Raw genomic sequence first — 25,042 nt, forward strand, 5'->3', positions numbered from 1 at the left:
GAGGGTCTTCTCTCCTTTTTAGAGGAAGGAGCACCGTTGTGGAGGCAGACAATGATATATCCAAAGCTTGGCTTTCAACTAGCTGTCTGACCAGACACTCTAAAATCCTGGGGGACAGAGAAAGTGTGAAAGTTTTTATTCATTGTAGGTTTGCAGACCCTAGCACAGTGTGTGGCTTATAAATGATGCCCAGAGTACATAAATGGATGGGATGAGGGAATGAATGAGCCGAAGAACACCGAGTGCAGAATTCATCGAAAGGGGTGAGGGAAAGAGCGGAGGTTTTTAGGTAGGAAGCATGTGAGCAGAAAACCCAGTTAGGAGGCTTCTTCTAATTGAGGGATAATTAGAGTTGGAATGAGTGGCTCCATCTGGCTCTTTGCTGAGAGTCTGCGTGCTTTATTTCCTTCAATTTTCACAACTATCCTTGGAGATAGGGACTGGTTTTTGAATCTTATTTATTTTTACATAAACACATGTCTGTAAAATTTAACTAACTGCAAAATTATGGTCATATAGATGATTAGTGCTCTATTTTTTCTTTTTATAATTTGTTTACGTGCATTTTTCCCCCTCCTGTCTCTTTATTAGCAATTCCTAACCTTGTTAAGAAGTTCACATGTACCTTTCCATGTTTTCCTGTGTACCCATATTATCCTGTACAGATATGCACATCTACATATATACATAGACACATACACAGATACATACAAAAGATGGGTGTCGTGATGCAATTGTTTATTTTACAAAATTGTGATCACAACACATGACTAACCCCTAGTTTTTCCATTCAACAGTAAACATTTAATGGAAATAGTTTGAAGTCTTGTAGTACAGTTGTAATTCAGAGGTTGACAAACTACAGCCCACGGGTGAAATCTGGCCTATGACTGTTTTTATAATTTAAATTTTATTGGAACACAGCTACATCCTCCCTTTTCATTTATGAGTTGTTATTCACACTGAAACAGCAGAGTTGAGTAGTTGGTGATGGTGTGGCCTGCAAAGCCATTTACTATCTGGTCCAAAACAGAAAAGTTTGCCAACTTTGTTCTTATTCATTCTTTTTGATGGCTGCATGATATTTCAGAGTCTTGATGTAACATAATTTATTAAACATACGTATAAGAATATCAGATTTTTTTTTTTGCCATTAAAACAATACTCTTTGGCTGTGAAGTGAGTCCCTGAAAATAAAAAACGAAACAAAACAACAACATCAAAACCAGTACTGCAACAATTATCCTTGTACACAGTTCTTATAGATTGTTAACCTTATTGAATTGAGTTTGTGAACTTTAGTTAATGGAGTTTTCTAAACTCGGGAGTAGGATTGCTGAATTAAAGGATTTATGTCGCTTTTTAAAATATTTAAATCAGTGTTGCTGCCTTGTCTTTTGAAATGCTGGAGTATCTTGCATTTTATTGGACATATTAGTAGATCCATTTCATAATGGCAGAAACTGAGGTTCGGTGGGTCACCCTTTAGTTAAGTAGAAAGTCAGGACGGGAACCAAAAGCCCTGGACTGATATTCACTGGGAACTGAAAGGAAGAAACAGGTTTGGGAAACTTGTCAGAGGTTGAAAGCGGGGAGAGCCTCTAGGGTCTGAGTGTAAATGTGTCTGTGGCGTGGGTCAAGGTGACAGGGTGAGGGTAAGGGAAAGAAAGACGCAGTGGATCTCCAACTTACGTGTGCATCACAGTCGTCTACAAAGCTTGTAAAGCCACAGATTTCGGGGTTCCACTTGAGTGTTTTAACAGGCCTGGGGCAGGGCATTGAAATGCACGTTTCTGATAAGTACTCAGGCGATGCTGAGGTCACTAGACCAGGTAACATGCTTTCAGAACCGACGCTCTGGAGTGAATTTCAGGATCTGGCCCCTTAGTCCTGAGAAGAACAAAAAGATGTATATTCTCAAGAAGTGTGACCGTCTCAAGAAAAAACAAGGGATGGAATGGGAGCTACAGAAATCATAGCATGCACCTTGTGCTTCTCCACCCTTCATGATACAACGGTTCACAGTGAGACATACTCACTGATCAGTAATCACATCCTGTGCTGAGGACAGAGTCAATTCAGGCATACTTTTCTACTTGTTTCATCACATCGGCGCTAGCCAGCCTTTAGTGTGTGTTAGCACTATATGTTCACAAGGTTGCGAGTGTTTAGGGAAACAAGAACATTCTCTCATTGGAGAAAATTGGATCCTTTTAAGAATTCATTCTTCCTTCTCTACTGAAAATACAAAAAAATTAGCCCGGCGTGGTGGCGGGCGCCTGTAGTCCCAGCTACTCGGGAGGCTGAGGCAGGAGAATGGTGTGAACCCAGGAGGCAGAGCTTGCAGTGAGCCGAGATCAAACCACTGCACTCAAGCCTGGGCGACAGAGTGAGACTCCGTCTCAAAAAAAAAAAGAATACATTCTTCCTGTAACACAAAGGGGAATGCAGCAAATCCAGCAGATGGAGGAAAGAGGAGGAACCAGAACTGATGCACAGGACTCTGTCTGTATGCCCTAAGAATGACTTACTCTTCTCATCAGCACGTGGTTGCCCCACGATCATCACAAAACTTGTTCAATAACATCTGCATCTCTGTTCCAGAGGAATTGGTTACTGCCACTTAGCATAGCAATTAGTATATTACGCAGTTTGTATCGATTAAATGAACCTGCTCCGTCAAGCAGAACGAGCCCCCCAAAATGCAGCTAATGTATTTTTCTCAATAAATTATGCCCCACACCAAACCATACAAGATGCATTTGTGAGAACTTTAGGAAGGTATTTTATAAACCTTAGAAATATCGACTTTTCAGACTTGGTAAATAGATTACACACTGCACAAGCACATTTTTTATTTTTAATGTCTTTTAGAAAATGGATTATCTATGATCATCGCTCTTTTTTAAGGGAGACCATTTGGTCTGAATCTTGTAGAAATGCAGGGAACATTTTAAGATTGAGTTAAAAATATACTTGATATTCATGAAATATTTTGAATACTTCTTTCTAGAGACTCAAAATTATGTTTGGTTTCTTTGAGGACTCTGCTGCTCTCCTTTGAATTTCCCCTGGTTTTCATTTTCTAGTGTCATTTGGAGAAAACCAAAAGGGTTAGGGATAGTGCTGGGGGCAGGACTTATAAAACCACAGTGTATGAAGTGGGAAGATATTTCCTCTTTATAAGACTGCGCTTGGAGGAGTAATGCACTGAACATATCCCTCAGTGCCTCATCCACAGATACAGAGTCCTTGAAACCGGTGAATAGAATACTGTGCAAGTGAGCGAGGAAGCTGTGATTTATTTTGAGATGCATTAATTTCAAAATAAAGCACTTGGATTAAAAGATTCTATTGGTAACATGATATAAAATATAAACAGTGCAAAAGAACATACTGTATAAAACAAGTCTCTGTCCCATCGTCCCAGACACCCAATTTACATTCTCTGAAGCACTTTACCAGATTCCTTTGAACCTTTCCAGAATATAAATTGTTTAATAGATATAAAACATATTTATGAATACGTTCATTCATTCTACACATATAAGTACCTGTTCTCTGTAAGGCCTTGTTCCAAGAAGCAGGAGTACAACAGAGAACAAGAACTAGTCTTTGTCCTCAAGGAGTTTACTACATTGCTGTGAGTGGAGAAGCCAATCAACAATCAATCAATCAATATATATCAAGAACTGATGGTTGCTATGAAGAAGACAACAGTGTAAGACAGAGAGAATGACCGGGAATGGTCACTCTGGTAAAGTGATACCCAGGCAGACAGCCATTCCTAAGGGCCAGGTGCTTCAGGCCCAGGAGCCTTTAAGTGCCAAAGCCCTGAGGCAGTCTGTGCTTTGCGTGTGCATGTGCAAAGAGGTTGGTGATTCTGGAGCAGCTCAAATGAGGAGAAGAGCATAGCAGGTGAATTCTGAAAGGAACTGTGAGTCGGGTCCTGTCAGACCCTGTAGCTATGAGCTATGGATTTTCCTTGGGGAGAGTTGCATAGTCATTGGAGGGTTTTGAGAAAGGGTGATATGCTAAGTTTGCTTTCGAATTGATCACCCTGGAAGCTGTTTGGAAACGACTGGGGGTGCCCAGAGCAAGGGTACAAGCAAGAAGATGAGTTAAACGCTACTGCAGTCATCTGAGTATCTAGGTGAGCATCGGGCTATGGACCAAGATGGTGGTGATGGAGGTGAGGGAAAATGGTGGATCCTGGGTATATTTTTGAAGATTGGACCAATAGGATTTGCTGATATATAAGAAGTCTTATAGAGTAGAGGAGACAGTCAATCTCAAGATTGTAGTTGTTTGTGTGTGTGTTTTAACCAGAACAACATGTAGAATGGAGGAAACCTGTACTCGGAAGGGGAAGAGGTTGAGGGGAGAGGAGTATGAGGAACGACAGTTCAGGACATGTTAAACGGGAGATGCCTACCAGTCATCCGGGTGGGAGTGGGAAATAGTCTCCTTAATACACAACTCTGAGATTTGGGGGAGAGATAAGGGTTGCTGATTTCCAACTGGGAATTGTCAGGTTGTAGATAGACGGTATTTAAACCCGCCTGAATGACAAGCTGTCTCTGTGAATCTGTTTAGATTAATCATTGCCTTCCTTTGTTTTTACAATCATTTCATATCACTGCACAAAGATTTACCTTTTCTCTTCTTATTGGCTACAGATTAGTCTGTTACACAATAATGTGAAGGTAAGACTTCTCTGTGTAAGAATAAAAATGAAATTACCAACTCATCTACTTTTTGATATAGCAGCAACATAAGTAATTTTTGAGTCAGTCTAAAATCTATTTTAATATGCAAATTAAAATGAAATTCTAATATTCATTTAAAAACTGGTTATCAGAACAGTCTTCAATATAGTAGGTCCCAGGATGAAAATTGTGGTCAGCAGGAAAAAAAATATTACAGAGGAGATTGGGTCAGAATTTAATTTTACTGTCTCATCTGGTAAATTAAAAAGTGGTTAGGGAAATGAACAAACAAAGTATGATAGAGCCAAAGGATGGACTAAGATCCAGACATTAAAATGATGCTGTAGAAGACAGTATTTAGGAATGTTAGGATATGTTCATAATATACTAAATGACAAAAGAGAATGGCATGAGAATACGTACGCTATCCGATTTGTGTTAAATATACATTATGTATGTGCCTTTTAAAAAATATTGGCCCTGGCAACATGGCAAAACTCCATCTCTACAAAAAATACAAAAATTAGCCAGGCATAGTGGCACATGCCTGTAGTCCCAGGTACTTGTCGGGGGGCTGAGGTGGGAGGATAACTGGAGCCCAAGAGACTGAGGCTGCAGTGAGCCATGTTTTGCCACTGCACTCCAGCCTGGGCAACAAAGTGAGACCCTGTCAAAAAAATAAAGAAAGAGAAGAAAGGAAAGAAAGGAAGGAAGGAAGGGAGGGAGAGAAGGAGAGAGGGAGGGAGAGAAGGAGAGAGGGAGGGAGGCAGGCAGCCAGCCAGGCTATCTGGCTGGGAGAAAATATACCAATATGTCAAAAATGGTTTTTATTTCCTTGTTTTGTTTTTCTGGGTAATGGATACGGGTTGATTTAAAATCTACCTTATATGTTTTCCTGTATTTTATGAACATAATAAAAAATATAGCAAAAGGAAGAACATAATTTATTACATGTTAAAAAATGTGTAATAGGCCAGGCGCAGTGGCTCACACCTGTAATCCCAGCACTTTGGGAGGCCGAGGTGGGCGGATCACAAGGTCAAGAGATCGAGACCATCCTGGCCAGCATGGTGAAACCCCGCCTGTACTAAAAATACAAAAATTAGCTGGGCATGGTGGCACGTGCCTGTAGTCCTAGCTACTGGGGAGGCTGAGGCAGGAGAATCGCTTGAACCCGGGAGGCAGAGAGGTTGCAGTGAGCCAAGATTGCACCATTGCACTCCAGCCTGGCAACAGAGCAAGACTCCGTCTCAAAAACAAAACAAAACAACAACAACAAAATGGTAATGGGTAATAAATATCACAAAAACATGGACCCCTCCCCGCTTTTTGGTGCCAGGCAAAATACTACCAGACTCAAAGATAGAGCTGTCTTGGAGACTGTAAACTCCCTGCAGGGGTCGTGGCTGAATGTGAGGGCTTAGAGCTTTTTTGCTTTTTTCTTGTTCCTGCAATGGTTCCATGCCTATAGTAACATCTTAACTCAGGCTTGTTCCTTGGATTCATTGTACACTCACTGAAACCAGGTGATTCAATGTATTCTCTAAGCATATTATTTGGTGGTTTTATGTATGGCTTTTTGTCGTTGTTGCCTAAAAATATTTTAAGGTTTCTGCCCTCAAGCTAGAAAAACAGTCCAATATCAGATATTTAGATTTGAAAAGAAAATATGAATGCTTCTATTATGACCTTGTTCAGAAATTCTTGCTAAAGACAGTATCATGATATAGAGCTAATTCTAAATATTGGCAATAACCATGGAACTCCACAATAAATTATGCGTGGCCTAGAATTAGCTGCAAAGCGAGAACTATTTTCTCTCTTTTTTACTGACCAGATATTAAGGACTAAGGGAGATTAAATAATGAGCCTAGGGTCATGCAGCTATTAGTGGCAGATTCTAGACTTTAACTCAGATTTTCTGACTTTCACATGGGCTCTTACCACCGTGGAAAATTTCCCAGAATGATTGTTCTAAAGGTAATAAATAGCACAGGACAGTAATTCTCAAAGCATGGTTCCTAAATCATTAAGATCAAAACCATCTGGGAACTTGTTACAAAATACAAATTCCTGGCCGGGAGCGGTGGCTCACACCTGGAATCCCAGCACTTTGGGAGGCCAAGGCGGGTGGATCACCTGAGGTCAGGAGTTTGAGACCAGCCTGGCCAACATGGTAAAACCTCATCTCCACTAAAAATACAGAAATTAGCCAGGTGTGGTGGCGCATCCCTGTAATCCCAGCTTCTCCTGAGGCAGGAGAATCGCTTGAACCCAGGAGGTAGAGGTTGCAGTGAGCTGAGATCGCGCCATTGCACTGCAGCCTGGGTGACAAGAGCAAAACTCCATCTCAAAAACAAAACAAAGCAAAACAAAACAAAAAACAAAAAAACAAATGCCTGGGCTCCACCCTTGGAAATTCTAGGAGTGGGGCTAGGAATCTGCATTTGAACAAGCCCTCCAGGTAATGCTTCTGCTTGCAGTTGGATAGCTGAACTGCTGACCCAGGGCCCAGAAAGCATAGGGAGATCATGTTTTCAAATATTATTTTCACAAGAGAATAAGTAGGCAGAACCCAAAGATATTGTTCAGGAAGCCACCTGGAGAATGGCAGTGAATGTGGAGGGTAGTGTAGATGAGAGCCGAGATTTCAGCAGAATGAGAAAAGCAGGTATTCAGAGGCTGGCTTCACTTGGAATGTGGTTTTATTCTTTCTCTCTTGGACTGAGATGTCCCTTCTGACTCAACTTTGCCCATGTTTTGTGCTTGAAATATTGATAGAAAATTAGTTGGGTTACGTATATGAAACGGAAGATATGATTAGAATTGGAAGTTTCTCAGGTTGAGAATGTGTTCAGGCGTGGATGTGGCTTCTGACTCAGCTGAATCTTATCTAGACAGTGTCTTTATTCAGTCGCTTTAGGGCCCAGGTTGAATGAAAGGAAAATTACAATACGATTTGCATATGCAGAGTTGTTATTGGCAAAGACCCCACTTGAGTTATTAATACTTTAAGGAGCAACCTGATGAAAATTTAAGAGCTTGATGAGGATGGAATTAGGTATTGAGGTACTGATCTTTTTGCCATAGTGAAGATTTGTGCTCGTTTCTGAATGAATCCAGACTGATGTCACAAAGACGGCATATGGTACTCATGATTGACTGTCGCAGAAAACAATTACATCCTGTCGTGCTGTTCAATTTTGCAAAACACAATGCTCTACCATAAAAACAGTTGGATTCCAGAGAAGGACAATATGGTGCAGTATTGAGGCTAAGACCTGCCACTGCTCTGCACTCCTGGTCTCAGACTCATGAAAGAAGTGCACCAGCAGCAAGTCAGTGTCAGCGAAACCAAATGAGGAACTGGGAAACCAGAAATGCATTTGGCAGGTATGGGAGACAGTTGTTTTTCTTTTCTCAGTGACAAGCTATGCACAGTGGTCGGGTCATTAGAATCATTTTCTCTCCCAAGAGGGCTGATAGAATTTTCTCACCATTATGAGGAAAGGGCCTTGGCAATCAGCCCTTCACTCACTGTGAGTATTGGGAAGTTTTTACAAGGCTTTTACTGTGCTGTTAACGACAATAATGACGGCGGGGTGGGGGCGGGGGCGGGGGCGGGGGCGGGGGACCATGCTTCAGCCAGTTGTCAGTCAGGTCTTCCTTCAATGTTACTTTTTCTGGGGCTGCTTGACCAGAAGTAGCCACTCACTAATTCATCATATCATGCTTTTTTTTTTTTTTTTTTTTTGAGATGGAGTCTCCCTCTGTCACCCAGGCTGGAGTGCAGCGGTGCGATCTCGGCTCACTACAAGCTCTGCCTCCCGAGTTCACGCCATTCTCCTGCCTCAGCCTCCTGAGTAGCTGGGACTACAGGCGCCCGCCACCATGCCCGGCTAATTTTTTGTATTTTTAGTAGAGATGAGGTTTCATCGTGTTAGCCAGGATGGTCTCGATCTCCTGACCTCGTGATCCACCAGCCTCGGCCTCCCAAAGTGCTGGGATTAATATCATGCTTTTAAAATAATCTTTAGGGCATATACTACTATCTGCTTTTATTTTTTTGGTAATAGGTTTATTGAGATATGAACATACCACATGTACCATACCATACACATGTACCCTTTCAAACTGTACAATTTAATGGTTTTAATGTAGTCAGGTTTGTGAAACTATCACAATTGATTCCAAAACATTTTCATCACCCTAAGAAGAAACCCCACCTCCTTTAGCTATCACCCCTGGATACCAAAAATAAAATTCTAAGCTCTTCAGCCAACTGGAAGGACTCCTGTTCTCTTCTGCTAAGGGCATTCAAAAGTTAACCTGAAAAACCAGTTCAGCCCATGATGGGAAGTGGGGGTCAGACATGCCTCATGATACCCTCCTCCCTTTGGAGTTCAGGCAAAACTGACCAGCATTAACATTAAAACAGAGACATCAAGACTGACAAAACAGACTCTTTGTAGGAGTAAGATACTAACATGAGAGATAGCAGGCCCTGAAAGACATTTAAGTATTTTACTCCAAAATATATTATTTGACATATTTTGAAATGACCCTGCAAAGGTGTCTCTTGTGGAGAAAATCTGTATTCTGTAGAGAATCTTCTTCCCTTTTCAGGTTTTTTCTCTGATCCAGGAGAGAATTAACTAAGAGTCTGGTGCCCTTTTAATTCTGATAGGATATATTTACCATCTCTTCTCTCTGAAGCCTGGCACCTGAAGGCTTCATCTGCATCATAAAAACCTTGGTCTCCACAACCCCTTACCTTAACTCAGATACTCCTTTCTGTTAATTCCAGGCCTTTCGATAAATTCCTTCAACCAATTGCCAATCAGAAAATTTTTGAATCTACCTATGACCTGGAAGCCCCCATTTGGAGTTGTCTCACCTATCTGGATCAAACCAATGTTCATCTTATATGTATTGATTGATGTCTTATGTCTCCCTAAAACATATAAAACCAAGCTGTAGCCCAACCACCTTGGGCAGATGTTCTCAGGATCTTGTGGGGCTTTGTCAATGGGCTATGGTCACTCATATTTAGCTCAGAATAAATCTTCTCAAATATTTTTGACAGTACCCTCTAGGACTCAGCAACCACTGATCTATGTTCTCTCTAGGTATTTGTTTATTTGGGACATTTTATGTAAACGGAATATCTTAGTTTATTTTTACTGCTATAACAGAATACCAAAGACTGGGTAATTTATAATGAACAGAAATTTACTTCTTATAGTTCTAGAGGCTGGGAAGTCCAAGATCAAGGTGCTGGCACCTTGGAAAAGGCCTTCCTGTTGTGTCGTAACATGGTGGAAAGTATCATGTGGTGAAAGAGCAGAGAGGGCTGGAAGAGAGACCAGGAGGGGATGAACCTACTCCTGCAATAATAAACCTGAAACCGCCTTTGAAAAATTATGACAGTAAAAGAAATCTGACATGGCTGACTCCATCTTGATTCTAGCCTCACAAGCTGGCTGCCTTCATTTATTCCTGGGCATGGGCCAAGCTAACTTTAAGAGAAATTTAGTTTGTAGTTTAAATGATAATAGCCCTTCCCTGAAACTAAACTGCCCTTGTAAAATTAATGAAAGGCCAAGTTAGGAGGATGAGAGGGGTCTCAGTTCTTTTAAGATTTAGATGTAGTTTAAAAATGACCGGACATTATACTGGAGGCCACAAGATTTGCAACTTCCCCAATTATTCCTGCAAATAATATCACTATTGCAGAACCTGAGATTGGCCTTTTGAGATGGCTTTTCAGATTTTTGCATTTCTGACAACCAGATGGCCCCACTAGACCTGTAACTCAACTAGTCCTGTGGTCCCACCCAGAAGTGGGCTCAGCATATGAGGACCATTTTCCACACCCTTATGATTGCATTTCCAACCAATCAGCAGCCCCCATCCCCTAACCCCTTGCCTGCCAAACTGTCTTTAAAAAACTCCTGACCTCTGAGCCTTCGGTGAGATTGATTTGACTAATAACTCCATTTCTCACGTGGTGTGTCTGACCTCACATCAATTAAGCTCTTTCTTTACTGCAATGCCATGATCTCCATGAATTGATTTTATTTGTGCAATGGGCAGGAATAACTCATTAGGTGGTTACAAACGAACTCCCAAGATAATGGCAGCCCCTTTGAAAGGTTTCGCCTCCCAAAACAGTCACAAGACAATTAAATTTCAACAGGACTTTTGGAGGGGACAAACATTCAAACCATAGCATGGAATAACATAATCCCTGGACTTTCATGACTAGCACAATGTTTTCAGAATCATACATGCACATATCAGAACTTCATTCTTCTTTTTATAGCAATCTGAATATTTTTGTTAATTTGTATACAGTTTCATCATGGGTCTCTTAGTTCCATGAGAAAAGAGACCTGTAAGCCCAAGCAACTCCCATGAAGCAAAGCATCTTCTGCTTCTACATTGTAACATGGGTCTCTTACTGCATGGTTAGCTTCTCTCCCCAGCAGCATGATGCTTTTTGTGCATTCAGAACCCAATTGATGACATAAGTCGATTGATTGCTTTAAGTATTTTATGCCACCAGGCAGCATCTTGACTCACTTAGGCCAGGTTAGGAAGAGACCTGCATGCATTCCTGCTGTTTAGAGGGAAAGTTCAAGTGTTGAAGTACAAGAAGGCATTTGTTTGACTTTCACAAAGGCTTGTCTTTCTACTCTTGTGGGATCTTGAGCTAACACTGCTAATAGAATTAATAAATGTTCAGTGCTAAACTCCCCTGCCTAAATGATTGTGCATATACACATAAGAAAGATCTTTCCCCAAGGTCCTGCTTCTGCTCATCACTTAAATGGCAAAGTCGAGTGAAGTAGTCTTATTGCCACGTTCCCCACAGTCAGTTACAGCCATGTTAATTTAACTGGGACCTAAAGTTTCAGCATGAATTCAGCCTTGGGCTAACAGTGCTTCTAATTTGATAGCTTGGTTAGGATTTATTTTTCAAGACAATTTTCTGCTACTTAGGCAAATCCTGGGTTCATTCATTCATTCATTCATCACACATTTGTTAAGCCTCTGAAGGCTCTAGCTAGGTGCTGGGAATAGGATACAGAGATAAAAGATAATCCCTACTTTGGCTGGGCATGGTGGCTCACGCCTGTAATCCCAGCACTTTGGGAGGCCAAGGCGGGCAGATCACAAGGTCAGGAGATCAAGACCATCGTGGCTAACACGGTGAAACCCTGTCTCTACTAAAAATACAAATAATCAGCCAGGCGTGGTGGCGGGCGCCTGTAGTCCCAGTGACTGGGGAGGCTGAGGCAGGAGAATGGTGTGAACCCGGGAGGCGGAGCTTGCAGTGAGCCGAGATCATGTCACTGCATTCCAGCCTGGGTGACAGAGCGAGACTCTGTCTCGAAAAAAAAAAAAAAAGATAATCCCTACTTTTCAGCAGTTCATGGTCTAGAGCAGAAGGAAGGCTAGGTTAGTGACTATCACAAAACAGTGAAATGATGAGATATCTGGTAGAAGCACCTGATCCTATTAAGGGAGGAGAAGAGACATCAGGAGAGTATCTAAAGGAGGTGATTCCTGAGCTGACTCCTGAAGGGAAGGTAGAATTTAACCACATATGGGTTAAATGGGGAGAACCTTTGGGCTTAGGAGCAGATGTGCAATGGATTTCCAGGCTGTTGAAACTGGCTGGGCTGAATGGTGTGGTTTAGGCTATGTTGAGGCCTGAGAAGGGAAGGGTGTCAAGATCAGAGTCCCCCAATCTAAGAAGTTTGGCCGTTAGCATGAGGATATATAGTCCCTTGACCGGTTAACTCAGGAGACTAGGCTGGATGTCCCCCATGGTTCTTCCAACTCTAATGTTCCATGATTCTTTTAAGTTTTTGACATAGGAAACAAAATGGGTTATTTGTAATTTTTGTGGTTGTTTTTTATAGAGTCCAGGGACATGATTTTAGTAGGTTATACGGGGTCAGGAGTATGGGTCACGTGTAGCATACAGTTTGTTCCACCATAACACCATTTCTTTTCTTTTCTTTTCTTTTCTTTTTTTTGAGACTGAGTCTCGCTCTTTCGCCCAGGCTGGAGCGCAGTGGCATGATCTCAGCTCGCTGCCACCATGCCTGGCTAACTTTTGTATTTTTAGTAGAGACGGAGTTTCAACCATGTTGGCCAGGCTGGTTTTGAACTCCTGACCTCATGATCCATCCACCTCAGCCTCCCAAAGTGCTAGGATTATAGGCAGGAGCCACTGCGCCCAGCCACACCACTTCTATATTGCCGCTGAGCTCAGATGTATTTGAAAAATTGGAAATTCATTACAATATTAAGGTTGTGTTGGTTCCTAAGCAATTTTTTCTAAGAAAGGGAAGCCCAGATTAGAAGGAGTGAAATTGTAACCTTAAGCTGGATAGGAAAAGGTACTTACAGACTGGTGCACAGGCATGGCCTCTTCCAGAAGATGAGCCATGAGCACAGGTCCCTGGACTCCCTCCCTATAAAGGGGTGTGCCCAGCCTTTCCAGTCTTGCTCAGCTCCTGTTCATGTGGCTGCACAGCCACCATTGCCAGCTTTCTGCAATAGCCCCTTCTCCACCTCTGTCACCTGGACTTCCTCAAGCTGGCACTTCCAATCAAGTGTTTTCTACATTTTTTATAACCCCAAATCAACCTCCAGTCTAGCTGGGCTGTGCAAGCTGTCCCCCAAAGTAACAATGACTCTGGTTGTAAATAGGCATACATTTGAATGGTCAACCCACCCCCTGAATTTTCCCACAATTTTGTGAATGGGAGGTTTTTCAAGAACTTCTGTGTCACCTTACAGGGGAAATCCCCATACTTTACAATTCTACGGCTCAGGGTAATTTTTATTTTTACTTGTTAATGTGAAGATATTATATCTATTGTAAAAAAAACTATATAAAAGTATATTTTTTAAGTAGGAAGACTGTAATCCTTCTCTCCAAATACAGTAAATCCTCATTTAACGTTGTTGATAGATTCTGTGGCTTTAGCAGAAGGACATACAGCAAAACCAAATTTCCCGTGGGCTGATTGATATAAAGAAGAGTTAAATTCCTATGGCATATTTCTGGTTACAAAGACATTACCAAATTTCTAGATAAAGACAAAAACACTTCTAATATTACACATTGAAATAAATGTGAGCTCTACGTACATTTGAGAAAGATTAATCAAAACAAGATGATTATTTACCCAGTGGTTCCAGTTCAGGGTGACGGGTGGCCAGAGCCCACCATCTCTGCAGCTCTGGGTGCCAAATGGGACCCAGCCTGGACAGGATGCCCTCCCGTCTCAGGACACACTCACCCATACCCACACCCACTGAGACAGGGACCATTTAGACACACCAGTGAGGCCAACAGGCAGTTTTGGGATATGAAAGGAAAGCGGAGGACCCAGAGAAAACACAAGCAGGCATGGGGAGAATGTGCCAAATCGACACAGACAGTGACCCTGCCAGGAACAGATTTCTATATTCACATGGAAGTTGTAATGAAACAAAGCTGAATGCATTGACGTTATTTGAGGACCTGCGGCGCTCCACGTAACCCAATTTCAACTCTTCCAAACATGAGTGCTAACTGCTATTTCCACCAGGGCGGTACATCAGTGCCACTTGTGGCCCTCCACTGGTGGTTGATATCAAGGATAGAGGGACTCAGAGCGTCACAGAAGAGGGAGCGGAAACCTGCCTACTGGATTCTCACCAAATGACTTCCTGCGTCTTTTCTCCCTGACACAATTATGCAGACATTTCTGCATTGTTATAAGGCTTTTCTTTTTGTCCAAAGACAATTAAAATGCTTCTTTCATAAAATTAGATATTTTTCCAAAGGGTTGAGAAAGAACTAGAGAGCCCGGCCTTGTACCATTCTCCTTTTCAAAACGCGGCGTTGCTGTCATTTCACTCTTGATCCCAAATCAGCTTTCTGAAAATACAGTCAAATCATGCTGGGCTGCCTAAATATATTTGCAGTGAAGTAGTGAATAATTTGAAGTGACTAGTATTCCACAAATGTTTTCTTTATATGAAATTTTCTGTTAAATTAAATAGAATCTCTTTATATCAAGAAAATCAAATAACCAGTACCTCTAAATTGAGTTCTTTTCCTTCTTTTATTTTTTGAATTCCATGCAAATGAAATAGAATGTTACTAAAAGTCACTGGTAAATCGTTTTGGATTTTTTTAGACTTTCATGTATACAGAAATAACCACTATGAGAAGTTGACAAGGTGAGGGATATGTTAATTAGCTCAAATGAATTTTTTATAGTATGTACATAGATCAAAACATCACATTGTACTCTATAAATATGCATACTTATTATTTGTCCATTAAAAATACATTTTAAAAATTAAAAACAAGAAACAGCTGCAGAACTTTTCTACTAGCTTAGTACTTAGCTTTTGGACCTTTTCATCTAAAAGTTTATTTTTAGGAAAAGTTATCCTCATGGAATCTAATCCTGTATGATTCCACTTGGGGGCATGTTTTGGTAATTGTGGAATTACGATAGGGACAGGGAATTTGATTCAGCAAATGTAAATTCAATGCATATAAATTAAATTTTCTTTTGAGTGAATATTATAATCTTTTTTTCAAGTTGAATCTCATGAACTACAATGAGTTTTGGTCTTCGACATAGGAAGCCTCCTATTATTTTGGCTTTACTGAGTGAATTATGCCTGAAACTACCATGCTGATGGGATGTGTACAGTGGAGACTTTTTTTTCTTTAAGATATTGGAAATTTAAAAAAAAAAAATCCTAACATGGGCATTGCAATTTCTAATTATCATCATCATCATCATCATCTCCATTTTTCCCCTTTACCTATTTGTTACTAGGTAAGTCTAAGTAGGTATCATCTCATCAAACTCTCATACTGTCCAAATGGATAGGTGTGTAATGCCAACAATTTTCATTTGAGCAACTAAAATGACATTGCACTAGGTCTGTAACCCCCTGTGTCTCCTTCGTGGTACGACATATAAACGTTTCATTTCCAATTCATGTAAATCTTCCATCTTTGCCAAGTATTACGTTGTGCCTATGTGTAGTTAACTGGGCCTCGAATGGGAGGATACTTAAATAGCCGTCAGCTTTCGCCAATGTGAAATTACCTCCCAATGAACATCTTGCATAAATCTTTGTGGGTGAATTTTTTTAAAGATGGGAATGGATTATTTGATATTCAAGCATCCAGGAAATTCAACTTTGCAAATAGTCACTTCTTACACAGTGGCATCATCAACCTGCGTCATGATTGTGTCTAAGACCAGGGCTCAGATACGGGGGTGCCTGGAGGTCTGCTTCCACTTGCACCCCCATTCTTCTTGCATGCGTTGACCCCGTTCACCTTTCCTTTTATTCTACCCATCCTACAGGCTCTTTTCTCTCTGAAACTTTCCTTCTTTTGTATAATTATTTCCCGGATGTGGTTGGTCAGGCTGTTGACTGCTCTCTGATAATCTGGGGGACTAGAACTGTGTCTTTAGAGTTGCCTGCTGCCAAAAGCCATTTCATCTTTTTTCCTCCCTCAATGTCTGGAACAATGATTTGTCGACAATACTTGTTCAAACAGACTTTTATTTTTTCTTTCTGATGCCAGAACACCCAACACAAGTCAGTTTAAACTGACAAGAATTAGGCTGGGTGCGGTGGCTGACACCTGTAATCCTAACATTCTGGGAGGCCGAGGCGGGTGGATCACCTGAGGTCAGGAGTTCGAAATCAGCCTGGCCAACGTGGAGAAACCCCATCTCTACTAAAAATACAAAAATAAATAAATAAAGAAAGAAAGAAAAATTAGCCGGGCGTGGTGGCATGTACCTGTACTTCCAGCTACTCAGGAGGCTGAGGCAGGAGAATTGCTTAAGCCCAGAGGCGGAGGTTGCAGTGAGCTGTGATCGTGCTACCACACTCCAGCCTTGCTGACAGAGCAAGACTCCATTTGAAAAAAAAAAACAAAAAACAAAAACAAAACAAAACAAAAAAAACCCAAACTGAAAAGAATGAAATGGCTAATACAATTGAAAAGTCTGGGGCCAGCCTCTGGATTCAGTGGGATCCAAGGTCTCAGTGGAGTGTGTGAAGATCTCTCTGCTTTTCTTGGCTGTCTTCTTCTGAATGGTGTCTACTCAGTGTCACGTGGTCCCTTTGTAGTTCCAAGATAGGCTCCAGTCCCATCTCCAGCCTCTTAACAACTCCACGAGAAATCATTCAACACATGTTACTTGTATATCTATTACATGCAAGGCAATATTCTGCACTCTGGGGATAGAGCAATGAAGAAAACAGTCATAAATCTTTAGCTTACTTCTGCTGATTCTCTCTTCCACAAAAATGCTAATGATGTCTCAGTAAATTATTTCGGAGTGGTCTGGCATGGGTCACCAGCCCAACCCTAAAGTGAATGGGGGAATCAGCCCCACCGGGACTGGAGGGACTTAGCTGGGTTGGAGGGAGGTTCCCCAAAGGAACGTCATCAAGGCACTGTTGCCAGCAGGGTAAAGAATGGATGGTGCTAAGTAAGCAAAAACAGTAGCTGGCCACCATGCCCACCACCTTCAATCGATGTTCATTGATTTGCAGCCTGGCCAGCTCTGTGGTTCTTTTACTCCATGCTCTCCTGTTTCCTCAGTCAGGTCACTTTCGGCCCCAGTGTTCCTGACGCACAACTTTCTTCCCTTTGGCTGCAGCTCCAGATGAAGATGAGTGAGCGGGCCGCCTCGCTGAGCACCATGGTGCCCCTGCCTCGCAGCGCCTACTGGCAGCACATCACACGGCAGCACAGCACGGGACAGCTCTACCGCTTGCAAGGTAAGCGTGGGGCTACCTGTGTCCAGGGTGTGGGCCAGGCCTGGGAGTACTGGGGAGGGGGCTCAGCTCAACTCGCAGCTGCTGCATGCCAGCTGGTTAGTGCCCTTCCTCCAAAGGTAGGACCCCCATCAAGGCCTCACACACGAGGCACTTAATCTTTGTAGAGCCAAATATCTGTATGGCTCTAGAGATATTTGTATCTATCACAGTGTCGGGGGGGGAAGTCACTTAAAATGAAGATTCTTGGGTTTCATCCCCAGAGACTCTAGATCTTAAGGCATAGGATGTGGCTGAGCAATCTGCACTTTTAACAGACCGTACACAGGGTCTGGGCGAGGGGCCAGGGACCAGGCTACAAGAAATGATGTAGTGGACTGATGAATCACAGCATCAGCATTACTTGAAGTCTTGCTAGAAATGCAAATTTCCATGCCCTTCCCCAGACCTACTGAATCAGGAGCTCTGAGGGTGGAGCCAGGCCACCTGTATTTGAACAAGTCCTCCAGGTGATTCTCCCGAGAGCTCAGGTCTAGGAGCCAATGTTTTGGTGGATGGGGCCCTGGACTGAGGCCAGAAGCCATGGCTTCAGGTTTGCTGAATGACTTTAGGCAAATCCTAGTAAGCTCTTCTTCTAGAGAAGTGGTCTCTGAAGCATGATGCAGAACAGCCCATAGTGTGGACAACATGAACCATGAAAAAATCTACTTAAAATGGCCGGGCGTGGTGGCTCATGCCTGTAATACCAGCACTTTGGGAGGCCAAGGCGGTCAGATCACCTGAAGTCAGGAGTTGAAGGCCAGCCTGGCCAACATGGTGAAACCCTGTCTCTACTAAAAAAAATACAAAATTTAGCTGGGCATGGTGGCATGTGCCTGTAATCCCAGCTGAGTCAGGGGAATCACCTGAACCTGGGAGGGGGTGGTTGCAGTGAGCCAGAATCGCACCATTGCACTCCATCCTGGGCAACAAGAGCAAAACTCCATCTCAAAAAAAAAAAATTCTATTTAAACCTATCCTTTCAAACATATTTGTTTTGTTTTGTTTTTCATTTCATAGTACATAAGAATAGCTTATTATGTTATGCACCTATGTGGGGGATACTTGTAAAAAAACTCTTTTTTTTTTTTTTTTTGAGATGGAGTCTCGCTCTGTCGCCCAGGCTGGACTGCAGTGGCGCGATCTTGGCTCACTGCAAGTTCCGCGCAAAAAAACTCTTTAATGATGAGGTACAAGACCACCAAACTGGAAATAGCGTGCACTGGACTACACGTAGTTTACGTGCAGAAATTTGTTGAATAATTGAATGCAAGAATGAATGAATGACCATGGAAGACTACGGCCTCAGTCCTCCATGCCCGCTCTGAATCCTCAGTCCTCCGTGCCCGCTCTGAACCCTCAGTCCTCCATGCCCGCTCTGAACCCTGGTCACAACAGCCTTTTTTTCTCAGTCTTTGCTGTTGGTCCTTTCTCTCCCAGGCAGCTTTTCCTGTATGCTGTGCCCGTCCCTCATCCTAGTTAACTCCTGCTCACCTCCAGGTCTCACCTCCAGCGCCCCTCAGGCTCCAAGAAAGCCCTCAGGACTTTCTTGTAACTTGAGTGGACATCTCTGATTATGTGCACTCATAAGATGCAGATGATGGCCAGTTTTCATTTCATATTTATGTGGCCACTTGACTCATGGTCAGCTCTCCCAGGAAGCAATAATGTACAGGAGGGCAGGAGAGCTGCGCCTCCTTCTGTCTTTATCATTTTATCCCCCGGCGCCTTGTATGCCTTCCATCAGGATTTGTTGAAAGAATGCATAATGTTAAGAAAGCACTGGGGGTATTTACATTTTAGTTTTCATGACTCTGTGCTCTGTTCACTAGCAGAGAGCATGGCACATAGCAGATGCTGCAAAAAAAAAAAAAAAAAAAAAAGATCCTGAGTGCCTCTGTGAGCAGCTGAGCAAACGACTGAATTAATAATTGACAAATAAGCTTACCTTCCAAGATTTCTCTGCAGAGAGAGTTAGATTGGGTTGTCACAATGCCACTGATTCTCACTTAAACTTCAAAAATGTTTGCAATATTTGAGTTATATCATCACAATTTTTGTCATATACATACCAGAATGTTACTCGATTTTACTCTCTTCTATTTTAATATACTTTTTTAAAAAAAGCATATTTTACTACCTTAATACTGTTATATCCACTGGTTATACTGTTTTTTTTTGTTGTTTTTTTTTTTTTTTTTGAGACAGGGTCTGGCTCTTCGCCTAGGCTGGAGTGCAGTGGTGTGATCATGGCTCACTGCAGTCTCAACCTCCTGGGCACCAGTGATCCTCCTGCCTCAGCCTACCAAATAGCTGGGACTACAGGTGTGTGCCACCAAGCCCAGCTAATTTATTATTTTTAGTAGAGAGGGTGTCTTACTATGTTGCCCAGATTGGTCTCAAACTTCTGAGCTCAAGTAGTCCTCCTGCCTCGGCCTCCCAAAGTGCTGGAATTATAGATATCAGCCACTGCACCCAGCTAGTTATGCTTTTTAATAGACAATAAAATAAATAATAAGTATTGAAGATTTAAAAGACGTTCACAGAGTACCTAAAATTATCTTGCTTATCAAAAGTGGCTATTTAAACAACAAGTACATTTAAAAAAAAAGTTTTATTCTTCTACCTATACTACCTACCTTCCCTCTCCCCTACTTTTCATCCCCCTTAGGAAAAGGAAATAGGATTGGGAAAAGTTAATGAGTTGGGGGCCTGGGGTGTGCCATATGATGAAGTTACAGAGCCTTTAATTTCTTCTTGTTTTGCTGGTGATTATGGGTTGTAATTCCTCTTGCCAATTCACCTACATTGATGAATTTCAGGCTTTTTTTTTTTTCTGGCAAATCTGGAGGTTAAGGTTGGAAATCATACAGACCCTTAAGGAGGAATTTAACAAATTGGTTTGAGAATAATGGTCATTTTCTTCAAATGTAGTCTTCGAGAGCCACCTGCTGGTTGATTTGGGAATTATCATTTTACTGCAGTTTTTGGTGGGGAAAGGGAGGTGCTGGTTTTGACACGTGCCACACAAGACATACATAATCTACCTTCACTGCTTCTCCCACGTCGTTTTAAAATTTTCATAGAAATTCTCTTCTATGATTATGCAGATACAAAATCAACATTGGAAGTAGGTTTATAATGAAAACTGTCTGGGCGTGGTGGCTCACACCTGTAATCACAGCACTTTGGGAGGCCGAGTTGGGTGGATCTCCTGAGATCACAAGTTCAAGACAAGCTTGGCCAACATGGTGAAACCCCACCTCTACTAAAAATACAAAAATTAGCTGGGCATGGTAGCGGGTGCCTGTAATTCCAGCTACTCGGAAAGCTGAGGTGGGAGAATCGCTTGAACCCAGGAGGCAGAGGTTGCAGTGAGCCAAGATCATGCCACTGCACTCCTGCCTGGGCAACAAGAGTGAAACTCTGTCTCAGTTAAAAAAAAAAAAAAAGAAAACTATGGAAGAAACTTACAGAAGCAATCAACAAGTTTATGTTGAATACTATTCACTGGATTCTTTTAGGAATGCATTGGGTAAAATAACAGCAGTTACGTCAGTAGCATTTCCCAAATTATGTTCCTTGGAAAGCTAACTCTGGTAGACAGCACCTTTCCCCTAAGAAAAGTACTGTGGTCAAACGCGTTTGGGGGAAATACTACATGTTAAGTTCTCATGGAGAGTCAGAAAACAAATCAATAATTTCAGGGCTCTGAGATGCCCTGCAATGAAAAACCTGATTAAACTTGTTTAAACCAAAGCTCTGCACATCTATTTGGACATGAAACTTCTTTTCCTTCTTGTTATATGAATAAGCATTCACGTGCCACCAGTGCAGTGCTGAAATCTCAGATTTCATCATTACGAGGGAGACAAGCCATATTCAATGGGGTCTTTCTAAAAGCTACTCTTTCTGAGGACCTACTGTGTACCAGCTTTCCACTGGGACCTAACATACATGATCTCATTTAGATCCCAAAACAGCTGCCTGAAAGGGTATTTTATTCTCATTTGCTGTTAGGAAACTGAGAATTTGAAGGGTTATTAATGGGTCCAAGACTACCTATCTAGTAAGTAACAAAGATTTTAAGGTTTTTATCTCTCATTCTTCTATCCATCCATTCTTTGTTTACTCAGTAAACGTTTATTGAGCATCTAGTTTAGGCCAAGCGCTGTGCTAGATGACAGACATACCTGGGACTCCTAGGCAGGGATATTCCTTCCCTCTCGGAGCTTATAATCTAATGGAGAGTCACAATCCATAATCAAGCAGACATAGTTAATTTCAGACTTGGTATATGGAACAGTGGAAAAGAAAGTTTTTATGATAAAGAAAGTGAGGCAGAGCTGCTGGTTTTGAGAAGACGCTGACAAAGGGACTTCTTGAGATGGGGTAGTCAGTGGAAGCCCCTGCAACACCCCAAGACCTTAAGTCTAAAAGAGGCAGCCATACCGGGAGCCAGGGGAAGGCATTCTCCATAGAAAGGTCGGCAAATGCAAAGGCCCTGAGTCAGAAATGAGCTGCGGGCATTCAAAGATCAGGAAGGAGCCAGTGTGGCTGGTGCCTAAGGGACATAAAGAGACAGCCGGGGTGGTGAATACAGGTAATCAAGACGTGCTTATTCTAAGTGTGAGGGGAAGCATTAGAGGGTCCTCAGCATGGCAGTGTCAGATTTAATTGATATTTTCATTCAAGGGATTGCAAGAGAACAGGAGAGGAAGTGGGAGACTAGCCCCAAGGCCGTTGCACATGAGCACCGGAGTGTCTGGCTTCAGTACAATGTTCCTCTAACTCTCTCACCTCCTTCTCAAAGTTATCATCTCAGCAATCTTTACCCTTAGGCCAAGGTGCTTCGTTGCTCCAGTATTTTCAGAACTCTTCTGTGGGAATTGCCTTGGAAGATAGCATCACTTGTTTCAAAACAAAAACAAGAAAAACTAGGCACCTATATCATAAATCGGACCTAAGATAATTTGAGGAAATCAAAGAGTGGCACTAAACAGTTGTGTCACTGAACCAGGCATCTTCCATGTAGCCTTATGGGGTTCTCCTGACAACCACGGGAGTTGGTGAGAGTGGGACTATCGTCTCCATTTCAATGACTGAAGAAACAGAGAGACCTTTAGAGGTTAAGGTCTTACTCCAGGCCACATGGCTGGTGGATGTAGGCGAGACCCCGTCCCTACAAAAAATCCAAAAATTAGTCACGTGTGGTGGCACACACCTGTGGTCCCAGTTACTTGCGAGGCTGAGGTGGGAGGATCACCTGAGCTCAAGGGGTTGAGGCTGCAGTGAGCTGAGATCACGCCACTGCACTGAGGCTGGGGCGAAAAAAAAAAAACATACAAATAAAATAAAATAAAATAAAAACAACATTGTTTTGAATGTGTGTGGGTGGGGCGGACATGCTCCACTGGCTGCAATCCTGTTTCTTGTGCCTGCTTGATCCACACATTTACTCACCAAGGCTGCGGAAGTTTGTTCCGAAGGCTTTGCGGTGAGTCCTGAGATCTTCACCTAGCCGTGTGCATTTCTTTGCTTGCGGTAACCATTGGCCAGTAGGTGGCAGTAGAACCTCTAGTTTTTGTTAAATCAGGGACGCATTATCTACAGGGATTGGCAAACAATGGCTTGTGAGCCAAATCCAGCCTGCTGACTATTTTCATTAATAAAGCATTATTAGGACGACATTCATTACATATTAACTATGGCTGCTTTTGTGCTACAGGCAGCAGGGCTCAGTAGCCGCAATGAGACCATATGGTCTGCAAAACCTAAAATATTTAGTGTCTGGCTCTTTCTAGAAAATGCTTGACAACCCTTATATTATTAATATGTCACAAAGGGGGCTAATAGGGATCTTGTATGTTGCCTTCTTGACGTTTTAAACTCTGTTTGGTCTGAAATCTAAACCTGAAATAATAAAGGCTAAATGAATTTTAGGAAGTTCTCCTTAACATTTACAAGATTACCAAAGTATAAGCATAAGACTGCCTTATTGCTGCTCAGGTTTCCAGAATATTCTAGCTAAAAGTTTCCATAGTTCTGTTTCTATCTCATTTCTCCTAAATACCCTGGATATGGGGATTGATGCAGATGAAAAATTAAGGAAGAAAATAATTGCTAATGGACTGACCATGGCTCAGCCCAAAGGCCACATGCAAATGATATGTAAATCATGCAATCTCTGTGACTCATTTACATATCATTGTGAGAGGCCTTTGGAAAAAATTCTGCCTTAAGTACATTTACTTATTTCTGTTATAGAGAAAGTTGTTGCCACCTAATTTGATTGTGGGCTTTCTTGAAATGTAACTGTTGATTTTAAATTCTTTTTGGAAAAGATGTTTCCAGCCCTCTGAAGCTTCATCGAACAGAGACTTTTCCAGCCTACAGATCTGAGCACTGACAGTAACTGCCAAGAATTGTTAACACACTTACGATGTGTCAGCCACAGATTCACCCAGGAGGTCACAGAATGACAGCAAGGGAAATGACGACCAAGAGAAGAAGCTTAAAGTCCTGGCTAATTGTGTGGTCATTGGAAAACTCTGCAATACAATAATTTTCTTTATTTTCTTTTTCTTTTTTAAATTCTTAGTGTAATTGAAATGTGCTCTATTGATATTGACTCTGTGTTCCCTCTTTTACAGCTGGACAGAAAGAAGTCAATGTCACGAAATGATTTTCTATTGTAGATACCTTGTCCCTTGCACTTCTCTGAATCTGTCCTTTTGTGGATACTTGTGATTTTCCTTCCAAGTGTTTCAGTTCTATGACAGTCAGTATTGACAATAAAATGGCTTTTAATTATTTGTTATTTGTTTGCACCCTATTCCTCAGTTATTATTACTGTGGTTCTGATTAACTACTGGAAATTATATTTGATTATATCACCAATTAGTTAAATCAGTGCTTTGACTCACTCTTATCTGTTCTGTTCAAAACTATTCGTTCAAAGAACCCATTAGTATTGTTTACAGGGTTACAGTTTCTCTCATATGCTTTCCGCACCCCCTTATCCCCCTTTTTAAAAGCCTTTATTTTGTTCGGAGTCTCTTCATAAAACATTTGAAAATAAAAGATCATTCTTCACCCATATGTTCTTTTGATTCTGGCAACATGTTTTTCTCTATCCTAGGTATTTCTGAAGGGTGTGTGGACATTTTGCATGTGAGCTGTGGGTGTATTGTGTGTTGTGTCTAGTATGAATTCAACCATTCACGCATTTGCTCACTCATTCATTAATGTGGTCTGTATTGAGCATCTATGAGTTTCCGGCACTGTACTGGAGTTCAGGGATATAGAAATCAAAAGACACAGTCTTTGTTGCCAAAGACCTTAATTCCAGAAGAGTACCACAAGAAAATCAAGTTGGAAATATCATAGAGTGACACCTGCTGAATGGGCCTCCAGTGGCCATGAACTTCTAAAGAGGTCAGTGCTGGATGTGAATT

General features: G+C 41.8%; 1 protein-coding gene across 2 annotated transcripts in view; it reads left to right on the top strand.

Moving 5' to 3' along the window:
- DOK5 (docking protein 5) overlaps nucleotides 1-24,686 on the top strand; it is a 175,540-nt gene extending 150,854 nt beyond the window's left edge. For both annotated transcript variants that reach the window (XM_008952869.5, XM_057300788.2), the window contains exons 7-8: nucleotides 17,429-17,549; nucleotides 23,930-24,686. In XM_008952869.5, the coding sequence (XP_008951117.1) occupies nucleotides 17,429-17,549; nucleotides 23,930-23,994 (186 nt within the window). In that variant the 3' untranslated portion in view covers nucleotides 23,995-24,686. The remainder of the gene's footprint in view (nucleotides 1-17,428; nucleotides 17,550-23,929) is intronic.
- The last annotated feature ends 356 nt before the right edge of the window (nucleotides 24,687-25,042 follow it).

Source organism: Pan paniscus, chromosome 21 (genome assembly GCF_029289425.2).
Source record: "Pan paniscus chromosome 21, NHGRI_mPanPan1-v2.0_pri, whole genome shotgun sequence".
In the NCBI taxonomy this organism is placed as follows: domain Eukaryota; kingdom Metazoa; phylum Chordata; class Mammalia; order Primates; family Hominidae; genus Pan; species Pan paniscus.